This window comes from Plectropomus leopardus, chromosome 12, assembly GCF_008729295.1.
Source record: "Plectropomus leopardus isolate mb chromosome 12, YSFRI_Pleo_2.0, whole genome shotgun sequence".
NCBI lineage: Eukaryota > Metazoa > Chordata > Actinopteri > Perciformes > Serranidae > Plectropomus > Plectropomus leopardus.
In genome coordinates, this window is record NC_056474.1 from 26781336 (window position 1) to 26800319 (window position 18984).

The 18984-nt window shown below is 36.8% G+C and overlaps 1 protein-coding gene across 1 annotated transcript; it reads right to left on the bottom strand.

Moving 5' to 3' along the window:
- Positions 1-4862: 4862 nt before the first annotated feature.
- Positions 4863-16680, bottom strand: LOC121951671 (nucleolar protein 9). Its single transcript, XM_042498098.1, has 12 exons — positions 16650-16680; positions 15483-15771; positions 15150-15386; positions 14848-15051; positions 13417-13548; positions 8823-8964; positions 8529-8721; positions 7531-7671; positions 7226-7345; positions 6835-7047; positions 5247-5352; positions 4863-5039 (listed from the first exon to the last, which is right to left on the bottom strand). Exons 2-12 carry the CDS (start codon positions 15706-15708, stop codon positions 4885-4887), a joined length of 1869 nt encoding a protein of 622 aa, XP_042354032.1. The 5' UTR covers positions 15709-15771; positions 16650-16680; the 3' UTR covers positions 4863-4884.
- Between the last annotated feature and the right edge of the window lie 2304 nt (positions 16681-18984).

Below are 18984 nucleotides of genomic sequence, written 5' to 3' on the forward strand. Positions count from 1 at the left end.
TTCATTTAACCCTTTGAAAACTGGATCGACATTCACTTTTCTTGTGCTGCGTTCAGATGCCTTCGCTATTCTAAAAAGTAAAAGTAAATCCTGAACAAAGTGGTTTGCCTTTGAAATCATCGGAATAAAGGCAGTGAGCAATTTGGCAAGAACTGTTCTGTAAACTGCAAGAAATTGCTAGATTTGGAATTTTTTTTAAACTAGGGAAAAAATATCTCAAAAACTATAGTTAGAATTATCATAATATATATATTCTAAAAAAAATTTAAACAGAATTGTTATTATATTTTTTTTCAAAGATATTTTTAGGGTCTTTTTCATCTGAATTGGATGGGACAGATGTAGTGTGAAAGGGGGAGAGAGAGGGGATGACATGGAGCAAAGGGCCAAGGTAGGACTTGAACACGCGGTCGCTGGGGCAAGGACACATCCTCTGCACACACACGGGGTGCCCGCTCCACCAGCTACTGGGTACCCTCATAATTATTTTCTAAGCTTTTTTTTTTTTTTAAGTAATTTCCTTGTTTGTCTTTTTTTACTTTGAAAATTTGTTTTTCTTCTAATTTTAAGGTAATGTTCTTGTTCTTTTTATTTTTTATTATTTTCTTTTATTTATTTTATTTACTGCAAATTGTGGGTTTATATTTTTTTAAGTTGCTCATTGCCTTTTTTTCCATATGTTTTTAAGGGAAAATCAAGCCAATTTGCTCAGGTTCCAAAGGATTAGGATCTTTGGATTGAGTATGAATCAATGTCTTTAGTTAATAAAATGGTTTAAAAGAAGGTAAAAAAGTGTTCCAGAATTGGACATGGGTGGTTTTCTTTAAGGTGGTTTGCACCTGTTATATATAAGGGGTCAGTACAGTATGTCCAGTATGGACCAGTGCATGCTGTCCGTGTGGCTCAAATCAAACTGTGAATGAATTGACAGAGCACTTATGACCTCATGGTATGGTGGCCTTTGTGTTTGTACCCACACTGATAATACGTGCTGTCCTGCAGAGTGGCTCCATGTCTGCCTGCTTCTTCTCCTTTGCTGAAAGGCATCAGGCAAGATAAAGGCCTTCCGTCTTTAAATCAATTTAAAATCAATGTTCCCCTCTGTGACAAAGCTTTTGCATCTCCCACAGGCCTGCGACAAAAGAAGCTCTCTGCTGAGGCTATGAACGATTCCTGACAGCCTAGACTTGTTTGTGTTTCTGTTGAGGAGGTGCAACATACAGTGAAACAGAAGAGTCAAGATTCAAAGATTGCCCGATACTTTTCTGCTCTAATTCAGCCTGGACTGACATGTACTAAAATGCCTTTTGCATATTAAACATATACATACATGCATATTGTACTAGTGCTGATGTTTTTATTATTCAGCAATGCAAAAGGGAAAAACAGATGTACTGTTAGCTTTTTTTGCTGAAAGTGACTTGATTTTCACACATCTGAGCTACAGTGTTGCCATATTCATTTAAACCTTTGAAACCTTGATCAGTGTCACTTTTCCTGTGCTGCATTCAGATGTCTTTCACAAATTTCTAAACTCATGAATTTTGTCCAAATTGGCTGGACTTCTTTCAAAAGTTTCCAAGAAATGTCCTGCAAATTTAGATTATTATTTTTTTAATTGAAACACAGACATTATGTCCAGAAAAACATAATTATCATAATTATATCATTATTTTATATTTAAAATGATGTTACAAAAGTATATTTATTTTTCACATTTTTTTCAGGTCTTTTCCATGTTTTAGACCCTTTTTGCTATTTTTTCTTCTTCTTCTCCTTTTTTTTTTTTTTTTTTTTTTTTACCAATTTCTTGCCAATTTTAAGGGTCATTTCTTTTTCAAGTTGTTCAATGCCTTCTCCCATGTCTTTTGAGGAAAAAAAAAATCAAGCCAATTCGCTCAGGTCTCAAAGGCTTAAAGACCTATGGGCAAACAAGACCGGCTCAGATAATAAGAAGTTTTACATGAGCAGCCTCTAGTGGCCATGCCGCTCCTTACATCAAATAATAATTATGTGGAGAAAAGTACACTGTAGCTCTTATGAATCTGCTTGAGCACAGAACATACTTTCAAAAGGGGGCACACGTATATTTTCTGGATTTAAACTTGACACGTTGAAATAATATCATAGCAGAACAAAAAATGTGATTCATACGATTGTGAATATTAAACCCAAGTAATAAATAATCAGTTTAAATTTTAACACTAGTTATAAGTAGAATTAAAAAGCTACTATGGTATTAATAACTTGGTTAAAAGACGAACAGCAAGAAAATAACGGGCTGCCTTTAATTGCCTACTGACACCTCCAAAAGAAAGTACTAAAAGAAAACTGAAATGAAGCTTCATCACAACTTATAAAAAGCTAACAATTGCCCTTCCCAAGTAAAAGTACAAGTAATAAATAACTGGAGGAATTTCCACCAATAAATTGTCCTCTTCGTCCAACTCAAAAACACTCATCCTTCATGAAAGTATTCCATGCGAAAAATATAAATAAATAAGAAATGCCCAATGTCCTCCCTTCACAGCACAAAGATAAAAAACAGGAAAATTAAACTCACCAGCTGTAGAGTCGAAAAAATAAATACTTGTAATCCAGCTTTCGCATGATGACTCGCTCAGCCTTTATGGTCCTCCATACACCGGAGTTTAACTGTTGGCTCCAGTCAGTCCAGATATCAGCATTAAAAAAACAAGTCAAACGTGGTCTTTTCCATGACGGGCTGTCAACGTCACTCCTTCATTTTCTCCTTAAAACACAAAAATAAAATCCTCTCCCCAAATAATGCACTTTCCTTTGTTCCTCATCGCCACGCCCCCTTCACCTGTGTGGAGCGCACCTGATTGGTGGGTGCGCACCTTTCCCACACCGGCGTACGCCGAGTGGGCTCAGTCTGCACACACCATATTACCAATATTGCAGCCGGCAGACAGGCCGGGGGGGGGGGGTATTCCAGAATGAAGGGTCAACAAACTGAGTCTAACCCTGAACTCTGAGTTTATTTACTCCGAGACAGAAAAATGAGTATTCGGTTCGGAACAGCTGATCTGAACTAGTTCAATCAACTCTGAGTATGTTCACCCTGAGTTCAGCGCGTGCACGACCTCTATAAAAAGCGCCGGTACGTCGATTCTCCATGGCAACGGCTGGAAAAAAGAAACCAAGTTACTCTACCCCATTGGAGCTAGAGGTCCTCATGCTGCCTACATAGGCCTATTTAGAAAGAAAAGTACCATATATTATTCACCATTCATATTATTCATATTTGACGTTAAAAAAAAGTAATACTCATTCAGTCGCTATTTCAACATAGTAATTTAAACCCTCCAACAGAATGCTGTCTTAACACATATATGTCCTCTCGCCTAATATCCTGCTGAGTAGATTAGCATTTGATATTGATATAAAGCTCACACCCTGAACACAATATCAACTTTCTTCATGGGACTGAGAATGACTATGATGATTGTGTATTAGATTATAGTGCATAGAAATATGTCGACTGTACTTTTTTTTTTTTAGCTTACTGATATTTGATTATTGATTTTGTTTGTTTTATTTTATTGTTTTTGATATATTCATTTTATATTTTATTTGGGTTTTTGAATCATTTATTTTATCTATATTGGAGTCATTGATTTGTAGACTAAAATCTTGGTGACGTGTTTATGAAAATTCAATGAAGTACTGATTATAAATAAATAATATTTGAGTTGTACTCAGCCAACAGAAAGTGTGATTCCTGTATGATATAGGATATGTTCAGCCGGAGAATGTCATTAAGACAAATGATTGAGTGTTGTAAAAACTGTGCTATTTTAACAAATATTCATCAGGGAATGAGAGCACATCCAATCAAGGTCTGAGAATCCTCTCCTGACGTAAGGCACTGCGTAATAATTCTGTTTTAATATCTCTCAGATTGCAGGAGACAGGTAAAAACACAGTGTTTCTTATAGAAAACCTGCCAGTGAGTAGGTTATGTTTACAGAGTCAGTTACCATGTTAACATACTCAGAGTTTGACTTAACTGTCTTTTTGGAACGGATAACACAGAGTTTCCCTCATCTCAGGGTTAACATACTCTTTCTGGAAAACCACCCGGATTTGCAGCTGTGCAAGTCTATCGATTTGTTATCATGGAGTTAGTTGAATTATCAGCACTGATATGATTTTCATGCATGTATTCTCAGTATGTACATTTCTAGCATTTTGAAAACATCTCAGATAATGAAGAAAAATCATATTTCTTTCATCAAAGCTATAATTGAATAACATGAAATATTTGTTATTAACAACTGTAAGTATCCACCTTTTTTTTACTTCATAAAAAATGTAAATTTATAATCTTAGCATTACTATTTTTCAGATGAAAGGACAATTTAACCATTTGCTCAAGCATGGCTTTAAACATACTAACAAAATTATGTCATATATAATGGAAAACATTAAATGTGTGTATTTATGTCTGTATGTATTTTTCAGGGTTTTTTGGTTGTTGTTTTTATTGCAAATTGTCAAAATAATGACATTAGCTTAGCTTCACTACCTTTACCATAAAAGGCCAAATCAACTGTTTGGTAGAGCATGTATTTAAAAAAAAAATTGACCCTTGTTAGACGAAGATATTGAAAAAAGTCAGAAAATATATAAAATATTTACAAAGATGATTCTGACAAAAACCTTTCATTAATCAGAAATACTTTTAAACCTCATTTCAATTCCCCTAAATTGGTATTCAGGAACAGCCCTGATCCGTAATCTATAAGAGGAATTCAAAATGAACACACAAATAAGGAATATTTTCCTGTTTATTTTTTTATCCAATTACATAGAAAATAAACACACTACTACATTTCATAAATATGTAAAACATTTATTTTACTCAAGGATGTCACTGAAAAGCTTCCGCTTCTTGGACTCGCCCGTCTGTATTTCCTGCCAGTGGGCTCTCCTGTGGACGAAGTGGGAGAGGGCAAATTTGGCCCAGACGTGCCGAGCAAACTGATCTGACCTCAGTTGGCTTTCACTTGGCACTGAAAGGCAAGAGGAGATGGGAAATGAATTTAAAAACTAAATTAACTAAATGTAAGACATATATATCCAGAAACCCCTTAAAGTGAGGATTTGTGGGATGACTAAATTGTGGGAAGTCTAAATTATTGCTTGTGTTGTACGTCCCTTTGGATAAAAGCGTCTGCTAAATGAAATTGTAGAATTGTAGAATTGTAGACTGGCATTACCTAGTTCCTGTGCGATGTTCTGCCTGTGACTGACTGAGGCGCTGTTCCATATGGCCTCCAGCACCCGACTGCCCAACCTGGAGCAGGCCATCTGAGTATACTGACCCTGAGAGGACCAATAATAAAAAAAGAAGCAAAAGAGTTGTGATATGTCATGATAATGTCCCACTTAAAACAGAAAAGTTCTTGGCACTTTGACACCAGATAAAGAATAAAAAATAACTTAAAACATCTATGCATTTAGATTTTTTTAGTATAGTTTCTTGTTGATAAGCTACAGTGCATGTACATATAATGTTAATGGAAAAATGTAATGTAGATTAGTGGATTCTGTTTTTTTTCCTGAAATATGCTTTTAATATCTTTTGTTATGTACAATGTTGCAATATTTCCTTTAAAACTCAACAAATTTACTTTTTAAAAAATATGTTTTTGATAAACATATATATTTTACACACAGTTATCTCTACCTCCAAAAGGTTCTTTGCATGAGTGTGCGTACTACTTTAAGCATTGTTTTGCGATGTTAATCATCCTGGGAAACCACATCTGTTTTCCACTGAAATATACGTATAGTGTGAAGTCAGTCTGTAGATTCTCAACAGTCTTGCACCTACATGTGATGTACGTGTAACTATCCTCCTTCCAACTCAAATACAAATGCAAAATACTTCCCATTTAATAGTGATTAACCCTCAAGGATTGTTTGGCTCATTTTACACACGTTTCCTTCTTCTTTTTTATCATTTCAGCTGTGCTCATGCATATCGCATAGATTTTGGCAAGACTGTGTATTTTTGTTTAATCATGGGATTTCCAGCTCAGCTCCTACAATAGGTCTAAAATACACTGTATAAACAAAATGGTTACATTTATACTGTCAAGTGCAAAAAATGAGCCATTGAAACCCATTCGAACTGACATTTTTGATCTTGCAGCCATCAAAGCATAAAACCATGCATTGTATTATTCATGGGTGTCATTCTGGGCTATCGCTTTGGAATTTGTCATTTTAGCTATTTTCCTCCTGATGACGTCATTTTTACCACATTTGGTATATGGAGAAAATACATGCTATTTCCATTAGGTGCACGGCCACAATCAACGTTGCTGCAAATCACTGACATATCCCAAAAAAAATAAATTTTGCAAAATTACATTGAAAAGAAATTGTTTTTTGTTTTTGTTTTTTCATTTAAAAACAAAGTGGTATTGTGCTAAAAAAAAAAAAATACACCTAGCATTGAAAGGGTTAAAATTCTGAAAATTGATGAATATTTGATATTTATGATTAGGACTGATGTTTGTTAAAAAATGAACTCAGCAAAAGTAGAAAACAATATTAATGTCTAATATTTTTTAAATTTCTTGATTTTGAAAAGCGCATTGTGTGTAACATTAAAGCAGGCCTTAAGGGTTAAAAAACAAAAACCAGTGACAAGCTTTATCTGCCAAAACATCTGTTAAATGTCAGTACTACTGTTTAAACCTGCTACCAGGAGCTGCTAATAGCTAAAATTACAAATCTCAATGTTGTGACAGCTTCTTCTTAGCCTATAATAGACTTATCATGTCACTGTAATCATACCTCCAGTCTCTTGAGGATCTTGCCTCTCCCCTTGTCGCTGGACGTGGTGATGAGGGCCTGGAGGACGTGGCTGCCTGACGGGTCAGACGCCAGCGTCAGGAGGTCGGCGGGGGTCAGAGTGCGCAGGCTGCTGAGGAGGAGGGAGCGCTCCTTGAACTTGGCCAGCGCCTGCACCAGCCGGGAGCCGTGGTAACAGATGGAGGACAGTGGCACCTAGAGATGATAAAGTAGAGCAGAAATACACCTCAGTGAACATTTATTCAACATCGACAAGCTGAAAGGTGCATTCATTTTTCCTCTGTGGTTCAGCTTAATATTAATTATTACACTAAAATGTCTAGACCACAATTAAAATCCAGCCCCAGATGGATCAGCCTGCTGTGTCGCTCACCTCTGTGTTTATGTTGCCCTCTGCTGTGTCAGAGTGGTAGTACACCTCGTAGGTGGTCAGGGACATGAAGAGAGGCAGGCAGCTGACGAGGCGAGAGCCGGGCTCAGCGCAGTGGAACGCCTGGGAGGTAACCCATCAACAACAAATTCATTACCCACAAATCAAAGCATAAGTAGTTTTATAGCGTTGTTATGCACTTTTGATTTCGGTCGTAAAGAGGGAGAAAAATAAAAACAAGGGTGTTGTTCTATTGATTTAAGACCCAGGTGGGCCGTTACGTCTCAATCACACCCTTTGATGCTTACACTGAGAAGGCACTGCATCAACTCCTCCTGCTTCTCCCCGCTTTCTGCGCAGCTCTCGGCCAGTCGCACAATCACGCCCATGTGACCCGCGGCCAAGATGGCCTCCACACCCTCAACCAGCTCGTCAAACAACCTCAGGAACTACGGGCAGACGGAGAGAAAATCAAGTCATTCTTGCCATCACAAAATCCTGATTTACACCCCGCACCGTGTGACAGGCAGACAAAGGCGGTTAAAAGCTGCTCAGCTCTGTACTCGCTGACCGTGAACTCCGGATTTTATAACTTTTAATTTGACAAGCATTCACTTGTGATGCGCTTTAGTGTGTAGTATTTTATTTTGTGTTTTGTAAATAATGTGCTTCTTTGCGTAGCTTTACGTTGTATTTAGGGGTCGACAGATTATCAGCCTGGTGATTATCGGGACCGATATTTGGCATTTTGCTGATTATCTGTATCTGCGTTTTATTTTAATAATCGCCAATAAAAATAAGTCATTAAATGCAAAGAACGCGTCAGCATGGGAGGAACTTTAACTTTGTAAAACCTCAAGGAGCTTTTATTACTATTCATTTTTTATCTAAATTTTCACTTGACTTTATAAAAAAATGTTGCTGGGAGCTTGCTGTATATGATGTTGAAAGATTCAGTTTTGATTGAACATTTGCAAAAGGTATTTAAACAAATGTTGGACTTTGGTATATTACAAATTCTAAATATTGACAGAAAGATTTTTTTTTGTTATTGTAAATGCATACTGGTTCCAAATATCGGTTATTGGTCTCATTAACTAAAAATTGGAAGTGGCCCTGAAAAACCAATATCGGTCGACCCGTAGTTGTACTGTCCGTCTTATGTCTTCTATGTATCACTTTTGAATCGTGTGCTTTTGTGTTAATCATTTGTCTAGTGTGTCTCATTTGTTTGTTTTTGTCTTGTACAACATGAAACTGCAACATTTGTGCTGTAAAAATTAAATAAAATAAAATAAAGACCAACCAGTTTGTATTTGGCCGAGGCGGCGGTGAGCTTTTGTATGGGGAAGTTGGCGATGGAATGGAGGGCCAAGTCAACCAGCTGACCCTTGAGATGGTTCTTGTAGAGGTCCCGAAGGAGGGCCTTGTGGGACAGCTGTATGATGGTCTCAATGAGGTGACTCGAGGCCTGGTCCTTAAGAAACACCAGAAGGGGACTGAAGGGAGTGAAAAATACAAACAAGGAGTTACATAACACGCCATGGCTTATCGACTCACTCCTGGACAAAAGAAAAACAGCACAGGAGTCGTCTCTGACCTCACTCCTGGAGCAGCGTTGCGACTTGTCAGGTACTCCATGATGCGTTTGAGGAGCTGTTTGCACAGTTTCGGTCTTTTTTTGTGACTCACAGTCAACATGGTCTGGAACGCGGCGCTGGCAACAGAATCTGTCACGCTTACTAGGAAGGACAGAGACACACAGGGAGAGAAAAGTCATATTTATTTTCAGTGTTTCCCACCAAAACACACTGCACACAATGCATTTCCTCTCAGAGCGAGACCAATAAATCTGCCAGGTCCATAGTAGCTTTTTGCAGATATAGGCCCATCAGTATGGGTGTATAGGTCGGCAGGTAAGTAACCATTAACTCTAGGTAGGAAATGACAAACTAGGTTTTAGGTTATTTGAAAACAGTATCACCATTTCAACAATATGATTTTTACACTGTAAAAAGTCCCAGCCAGTTTACATCTTGCACTCGATTTGTGAAAAAACAAACCTCAGGGATCCACAATAAAATTGCTGATGTTATGTTGTTATATTTAAATACCTATATTCTTATCAGATTTCTGAAACTGTCATACACCATCCTACACCTCAAAAATCAGCAGCCCCTATATTTCCTTCCAAAAAACCCCAAATATTTAAAAAATAGCAAAGTCCTATTTTTGTGATGTTTGCCAGCATTCATAGCTAAATGGTAACCCCAAGCTGCTTTAACCCTTGGAAACCTGAGCAAATGGCTTGATTTCTTTACAATACACTGAGATAGTAACTTAACATGAAATTACTCAAAATTACTAAGAAATTTGTTAAGAAAAAAATCACAAGAAAATAAACTGAAAATAAACCAAAGTAAAAAAAAATAAAATACTGCCCCCTACACACAACAACAAGAAAATGACCTGAAACTTATTAAAAAAGAAATTATAATACAGTAAAATAAAATAATGAAATAGGAAATGAACTAAAAAAGTGCTGATATACATGCACAAACACATATTTCTGTAACATTTCTGGACATTTTCAGGTCATTTTTGAATTTTCACTGTTCAATGAACAATTTTCAATGTACTACATGTAAAGCAGATTATGTTTTTTTGATGATCACAGCCTGGGATATGTCAGTGGTTAGCAGACACATTGACATGTGAATGTGCACCTCATGGAAATAGCATGTATTTTCTCCATATGCCAAATATGGTAAAAAATTACATTATCAGGTGAAAAATAGTGAAAAAATACATATAAAAACAATTCCAAGGCAAATGCCCAGAGTGATACCCAGAAACAATACAGTGCATGTTTTTATGCTTTGATGGCTGTGGGATCAAAAATTGCATGGGTTTCAATGGTGCATTTTTTTGCACTCAACAATAACATCTATGTTTACACAGTGTATTTTAGACTTATTGTAAGAGCTGAGCTGGAAATTCCAAGATTAAACAAAATGTATGCCATAAGCATAAATACAGAGAAAAAAAATTGAAAAATGAAGCGTAAAAAGCGTGTAAAGGGTTAAACCATGCACTATGATGACAGGGCTACCAGCTGGGGGATTAGCTCCACCCTCTCTTCCAAATATGGTCACTACTCATCATGCCTGGTTTCAAAAATCTATGATGGGGACTATCAAAATGCCAAACTAAGGGTTTCAAATCAGTAGTCCGATCCAAAAACCAATGGATGACGTCATGATGGCGTTTTTTTTGTTTGTTTTTTTTAATACTTTCTAAGGTCTCCACCAACTGTAGATCAGTGGAATAGTGTGAAAACTGCAGCAGGAATGCTGTGCATGTTCATCCTTGTGCATATGCACGACACATTAAACAACAAAAAGTTTTGCTCAGTAGCCCTACTACCGGTCACCAATCTCACAGGTTACCTTTCAGCTTAAACAATGAACATGACATGATTTACTCATGTGATGTTTTTTAAATCTTTCAAGTGGACCTAAACTTGTGCAGGATTTAAAAATGACTGAATACACATTTAGACTTTTGGATATGAAAAACTTTTTTTCCCTGAAATTACTAAATATCAGCAGAAAACACTTGTACCAAAGTTGCTGTTAGCTACAGCCCTTATTTACTCCCACACTCACAGCGCATTTAGTGTTTAATTTTAACTGAAGTGATTTCATGATGCGTGTAAAGCTTATGATTAGTAGTACCAGCTGTGCCAGCCTCCATTACTTCCACTGCAGATTTGAAGAACAGCCTCTAAGATTCATATGTGACCTCGCTCCAGTTAAAACAGACACTTTGTGTTCTGTTTGGTGCGTTAAAAATGTGTCCCTGTGCAGAAGAGTTCTGTTAAAAGCCACTTAGGTTTCTTCGCAGCATGTGCACTCACCCCGAGGTTATTTATTGACCATTTCATTTTATTTTGAAATTAAAAACAGCAAGGTTGCATTTATCATTTGAATTCTAAACGCAATCTAGACAGCGGAAAATAAACAGCCCTTGAGCATTTCCTCTTTGACTCTCCTGTGAGTCCTCACTTGCATTAAACAGGCTTAACTGTTTTTCTGATTCCAAGAAAAATGCCAGCACCGTCAGCAGATACAGAAAGAGGGAGGCAGCACTGTTGGCAGTGTTTGCTGATATGAGGAAGTCTGCCAGATTAGTTGAAATTCTAGTACTCCCTAATAAAAGATCGTGACACAACCATTGAGTGTTTAATACACACATTCTTGTTTTTGCTTTTTCAAACTATGGCTAAAACTAAGCAAAAAAAAAGGTGTCTAAATGAATAATAATTGCATAAATATGGTAGAAACAGAAACTAACTAGAATTACAGCCTTGCAGCTGTATGCCTCAACATACCAGTCAAGTTACAGTTTTCATCCATTTCTGTGAAAACATGGATGTTTAACACACATCTTCAAACACACAAAGCACAGATGATCCTGGCACGGATGCATGAAATTGGATTTTTAGCCAATATCCAATAGGCCGATATCCGATACCGATATTGATATATCCACTTTTCACCCACCTTATTATAGTGATCATTAGGTCACTTTTTGTGGTGGACTTAACATCATATTATGCATACTCTTGGAGACATTGCTTTCAGATGCCTTTCACAAGATTTGTTTGAACCCCAGAGCAACTTGGTGCAGTTTTTTTCAAAAACATGAAAGACAATGGGCACTTCGGTAAGAAATGTTTCACAAATTGCAAGAAATCAGTAGGTTTCGAAAATTATTTTTAAAAAACTAAGGGAACATGTAAAGTGGTAAAAAAAGACAAAAGCCAGGAGAAAACTATATTTATAATTATCATAATAACATATTTATATTATATGTCATATTATTTCACAAAACAATTATATTTTTAAGCACTTTATTTATTTTTTAAAATGTTATTTATTTATTTAAATCACAAATTTCAGATAATTCTCTTGTGTTTTAGTCTAGCTAAATTTTTGGTAAATGTCTTCTTTGTGCTCCTTGCCTTCTTCACATTTTTGAAAGAAACCAAGCCAATTTACTCAGGTTTCAAAGGGTTAATTTATGTAATATTTATTTACTGTGCAAGATAAGAAAACTACTCAACTACGGGTTGATGTTTCTTACCTTGTCACTTTGTCAGTTAAAAAAAATGTTTATGATATTTTCAGAAATCATCAGGTGATACCAGTATTTCATTTTAGGGCTGCACCTAATGATTATTTTTTTATTGATTAATCTATCGTTTACTTTTTTCAATTAATCGATTAATCTATTGATTATTTTTTTATTGATCTTACTATTATTTTTTTATTTCTCAATTAATATAACAGCAAATTCACCAAAAATAACATTTTAAAACTTGCCATACACTGCAGGGCATTATTCCCCAACAAAAAATAGCCCAGTCTGTGTGTAATCTGTGTTTTACAGTCTGATATAAAGTCTCTCCAAAATAAAATTAATGCAAGAGCTTGTTCCTCTCAAGTAAAAGGAATGTAGTGCAATCTACATTTAGCAATCCAACAGCAAAATAAATAAAACAATGTAAATTCAAGTCACTTAACAAAACAGTTACTCTTTGTTACAGTAACAAACCTCAAATCTAGCAGTCCAACAAAAACATCTTACAGTTAAAATAGTGCAGTTTGAATAACACTTTAACTTTTCTCTAACAGAGATAATTATAACTAGTCCATTCTTCCTGCATCAAAATAGTCCAGCCTTAACTGAACCTTAAGCATACCGCTGCCTGCTGATATGAGTGCTGTATTTTCATATTTATAAGCACATATTCCACTCTATTTCACGTCCATTTATGAAGTTATACAAGCTCCTGCACAGCTGACAACCCCGTCCTGTAATCTAATCAGTTCCTTCTTGAGTTCAAGTAGATGTTTGTGCCAAATTTTAGGAAACACCTTCAAGTACAATGCAAGGTCACTGTGACCTTGACCTTTGACCACCAAACTCCAATCAGTTTATTCTTGAGTTCAAGTGGACGTTTGTGCCAAATTTTAAGATATTCCCATGAGGTGTTTTCGAGAAACTGTATCCACAAGAATGGGCAAGAAAGACAACGCAAACACATAACGCCTTTAGCCACAGCTTTCGCTGCCACAGAGGCATAAAACAGCCATTTTCTTGATAATATTTGATGAAAGATGACTCACTATTAACGTTGTCCATCAAGGCCTCTGTGAGGTTTTTCAGCTCGTACCAAAATGACGTTGGAATCTCAAAGGGGGGGGGGGGGGGGGGAGGGGGGTCTGTCAGCTGAGGAGCAACGTTGCGTTCTTTTGCACCTGAAAAAAAAAAAAAAAAAACAAGAATAACAAAACACAACATGAATACAAGCTTAAGGCGACAAGCCTGTGTGTGTTTGTGCGTAGAGATGCTGACACGCTGGGACGGCCTTAGAGAGTGAGCACAGACAGAGCAAAGAGACCTAAAGCTTTATTTTCTTCTTTTCTTTCTTGTTGTAAACAAGCTGAGAGTGAGGTGACTACCACAACAATTGAATGAATTACTTATTTTCTAGGTTGAATAGCCGCTCAGACAGCTCTCTCTCTGTCTGACCGGGGTTGACTGGAGTCAATGTTGCCAGACACTGGGTGATGTAGGGTCACCGGCTTTCAGCAACAACAGCTTCATGGGGCCGGGGGGATTCAAACTCTGTGAGGTGAAAACACCACATGAGGAGAAAGGAACAGGTGCATGCTGGTGCTCTAAAATCATCTGAAAGTTACTTACTGCTTAGTGTAGCTTGGCACACTCACTAACACACTGACTGTGATTATACAGTCTGTGATCCAAAAGTGGGGGAGGCACTCTGAATAATTTGTTAAACACTGGGAAGGGAGTGATGTTTCTTGATTTGGTTTGGTGGTGGAACGTTCATCTTTAAATGGTCGTACTTCATTTGAAACACATTTTTTTAAAAAACAACCCAAACCTGAAAGTGCGTTGAAAAGGCATGTTCATGTTTATTGCAGTAAATATTTATGTTTATTGTTGTCCTGTTCAGATTGTGTGATTTCTGTATGTCCAACATTATCTGTAAATGTACAGGAAAAAGTAATTTTTCACAAGATATCATGAAACTGTACGTTAATAACTATCATGATACAGATCACATTCAAAAATGATTAAATTAGATTCAGCTAATCACTAAGTTAAATCACTGAATTCAAAAAAATGCATTGCCGGAATGGAAGGATACCAGCAGCAAACACAGCCGAGCAAACGGATGATATCTTTATAGTAGCTGCTGATTTTAATCAACTCATCCTTCAACTCCAAAGATGTTGCAGGATCATGGACAAATGTCATTTCGTTTCTAAACATTGTTTAAACTGACTCCATGGCTTAACCAAGCCCAAAATTTGAGCAATGATTGCTTACCTAAGTTAGACAAAGAATAATAATAGGAGTGACAAGTAAAAAAATAAGTGACAAGTGACAAAATAAGAGGAGGTACTCATTTTTTGTCAGAGGAAGGGCCCACGGGATCAGATTTTGAGAGTCCTGTATTAGGCGAAGCACTGAATGTGTGTGTGTGTGTGTCTGTGTGTGTGTGTGTGCGCGCGCGCGCGCATGCATACCTGGACGGGCCTCAGTGCGGGGTGGTCCCAGACAGCCTGCCAGCACGTGTAAAAGTGTGCGGACCACGTGTGAGCCATGGACATGTCTGATGAACTCTGCACAGTTGTCTCTCACCACCTGACTTAAAGACAACACCTGGGCTTCCAACGCTCCACAGGTCTCTTCTTCTTCTATGGTGGCAGATGACTCCTTCTGTGCCGACTCTAAAAATGAATAAATACACAAAGTTGAGTTATTATTTACCTATTTACTACAAAGTGTTTTCATACTGCGGCTCAGAAATGAAACATGTCCATCTCACCGCTCCACCTGGATATCTGTCTGACTGCACTCTCCACTACATGACCGCCGCACCGGTCACAAGAGACCGCCTTAAACTCTGTTCCCAATTCTCCACCCAGTTCAGTGAGCACCTCCGCCACCTGATCAAGACTGCAGAGCGGGAGCAGCCGCTGCAGAGTGATGCTTCCTGTCCGGTCCATCGCCACCACCGACGCTTTACCTTTAACCTCTGTTAGGACGTTCTCCACAAACATCTCTAAGGAAGAAACATAAAAAAATGCACAAAGGTTACAGAGATCATACACAGGCAGTGTTTGATATTTAGTGACAAATATGAAGTAATCTCTCTCACCTTTCTCCTCATTATCCTCAAAAGCTTCACTGAGTCTCTCCCCAACTCGGCGGAAATAGCCCACACTCAGGGCATCCAGGCGCTTCCTGCCGCCGTCTCCCTGACCCGCTTCTCCTTCTTTGCCTCCCCTCCTCTTCTTCTCCTCTCCTTCTCCATCTCCACCAGGATGTCTTCTCTTCTTTCCTCCTCCTTTCTGTGGCTTCCTTTCCTCAGTTTTCGCCAGCATAGCTTGGACCTCACAACATGCAAGTTACAAGTAGGGTGACTTCTGGAGAGTTTTAACTTCAGGCTGTAGTTTTGAAAAGATGAGGGGGAAATGTGACTCATCAAACAGCACATCTTTATCTACAGTACATTAATTTTTTTTAATTACTAAAGCGCTGGGTTTTAATGCAAATACAAGTATTTCATGCAATAACATGACTGATGTGATACTGTAGCTACACAGAGTATTGTTAACTTACATTAATAGCAATAGTAAGTACTGAACTTAATATTTTTTAACAAGTTTGTCTGTATTTAATAATTAAAATGACATAATATAAACAGACCAAAAACTTACGAGGAATTAAATAAAACTACATTTCTTTAAATTTGTCGGTAAATTTTTTTTAAAAAAATGCCCTGAAACACTTTTTTTCTGTACTTGATACATTTTTTAGACTTACAAATTAATATTTTCTGTTTCTGCTGAGTATCTCAGTACTGACTGTCGTGTTTTCGATCGGTCAGTGCCTTTTTACGGTGTAACTGAGGGCAATGTTAGGGAGGCAAAGTAAGAAATTAAATGCAAATAAGGGATTTGGGTAACTGTAATGTATGCCGAATTTACCTCCGGCTACTACTAAATTGGAAAATATCATAAGTTATGTTTTACGAGGTCAATATATTTGCCGATAACAGTGTCAAGTTATACTGACATATTCTGGAAAGGGAGTTTGGCTAAAAGACGATTGCTACACGTACAACCGTGAGGAGGCGTCCATGCTAACCGCGCGAGCGCTGCGACACAAACAGGCTCGACAGTTTTCGAAACAAGAGGACATTTTTAACAAACTGTTACAGAACATTTAATGAGACACTTAGCGTCATTTGTGCAAAATATGATACAAGGAGATACAAACAGAATTAACAGAAAGCAACAACATGTAGTTCAGTTTAACTCACGTGTGAGATGTGTAGTCCTGACAGAGACGCGTGGTGATGACGTAACTGGGCGGTGACTTTTTAAAAAAAATTAAATTTCTTTCTTTATTTCTTGACAAATTAAAATGTGTTTTATTATTATTATTATTATTATTATTATTTATTATTATTATTATTATTATTATTATTATTATTATTATTATTATTATTATCGTTGTTGTTGTTGTTGTTATTGTTATTGATATTATATCTACCATGGCCATTTATTTATTTATTCAATTATTCATTTATATCATTAGCTTAATTTTCCAGGTAACTTTTGGATCATTACTTTTTTTTTGGATCTTTCATTTTTTTTCTCTGAAAAATTATGATTTGTTAAATGCAACAACACAAAAAGTGTAGCCAGATAACAATTAGGAGTGGGTGGATCAAAACCAAAAGTATCTAAATTATCAACACAAAATCTTGTTTTGACTATCATTTTTTAAAAATTATTTACTACTGCAAACTCAGTCTAAGTCATTAATAGAGAAGGAAATGCTTCATGTTGGGAAAATAATTTGATGTCTACAAGTAAACAATAAATACTTTGTTTTATGCTGTTTGTTATTTGTAATTCCATAAATTGCAGTGATCTTGAGTGGTACTGGTGAGTTTTGTTTGTAACCACTAGAGGGCAGCATGGTTACTTTACTGGTAAAAGGATTTATGATAATGCTCACCCAAAACCTCACCCTGTGTGTGGGAACAATCAGAGATCTGGATCGTAAACTGCATAGACTTTATATACATGGTGTCTATGGTGTGGACTGGACCGCAAGGCATGTGATTCAACCAAAAAAAAACAAATAAACAAACCCAGCTTTAACAGCAGTGACTCATGACTTTATGAGTGCTCTTGACGTGAGAGACCTTTTACTTTCACTACGCAAAAAGCTGAAGAACCTTGGTGGGAGACTGTTGTATATTCAGTAGAAATGAAACAGCCATTTTTTTCAATTTGTAGGCCCATTTCAAAGCCATCAGTATTTGTGCAGATAACCTTATCGTATAAAAACATATTTCATTTCAACACATTCCACTGTGAACAAGAGAAGTTTGGCCCAAATTAATCAGAGAACTTTTTGAATTCTATTGCTTCATTAAAAGTAGTTAGACCCCATCTCTGATTTCTGATTTACTTCCCATATCACATTATTGTTTTGGGTTTTTTTTCCGTAACATCATTTAACAGACAAGATGTATCCCCCCCTCATGTTTTTACAACCTATTGATGGGATCAGTGTAACATACTTGCATGTACTAAAAAACAGTTTTATTTTGGGTACAGTTTTTGACACAAACCCAAAGTATCTCAAAAGAATAAAAAAAAAAAATAACAATTAACAAAATCTTACTTACTATAAATCTAACTATACTGAACTACTCAATGATCATCTACTCTGCTGCTATTTACATCTTAACACTTCTCTAAAATTAGGAGAGGACACATGTTTAAGACTCAAAATCAATAGTTGAGGACTTTTGACTTCTGACTTACTTTTGATTTGCATAATAACGGCACCTCTTTGCCCTCTGTGACAATAATGACGGCATCAGCCTATGTCACATATGGCTTCCCCTGGCTACAGTCTGTGTTTGGGCATGTAAATGTGTTCGATGATTCAGAGGTGATGCAAGCTGAGATGCTGTCATTTCTGATCAAAGTGGAAAAAACAGACATGTAATACTTTCAGGTAAACTTAAAGGTAAACTGCAATAGCAGAAGAAAGTGGAATCAGCATGTTAGCATGTTGTTGGAAATTTGAAAATCCAACAATAATTTCTGTTTTTACAGTTTCGTGCTATGATAAATGTTTTAATTATGGTGATTTTTACAAATCCTTGAAAACCCACAGATGACTTTGGAAGGCATATTTTCTTTAAAATTTTCTTTAAAAATCTTTTTTGCCCCCACCCCCCCCCGCAAATAATGAACAGTCCCTAAGGGCCCATAGAAGGCATATAAGGCTGTAAAATGAAGATTGCTCAATTGTAGCTACACTAAAACACAAGTAAGAAAATCACATGCCATGTGCAGACAATGGAAATAGAGACCACAAAAAGATTGTAGGATTAGAATAATATGGAAAGCAATGATAAATGATTTAATATTGGTCTGCTCTCAGTCAATTATTCAATACTTTTCAGGAATGAACATGCTTCCTGTCTAAAATGTGCTCAGGAGAAACCTGGTTTTGCCTTTGATACACAGAGGACAAAGTGAACCCTGCATGCTCAGTCAGGATTTGTTTTAATAGCGAGAGCAGGGGCTGTGGAGCAGAGACGCAGAGCAACAGATAAATCATTTGTT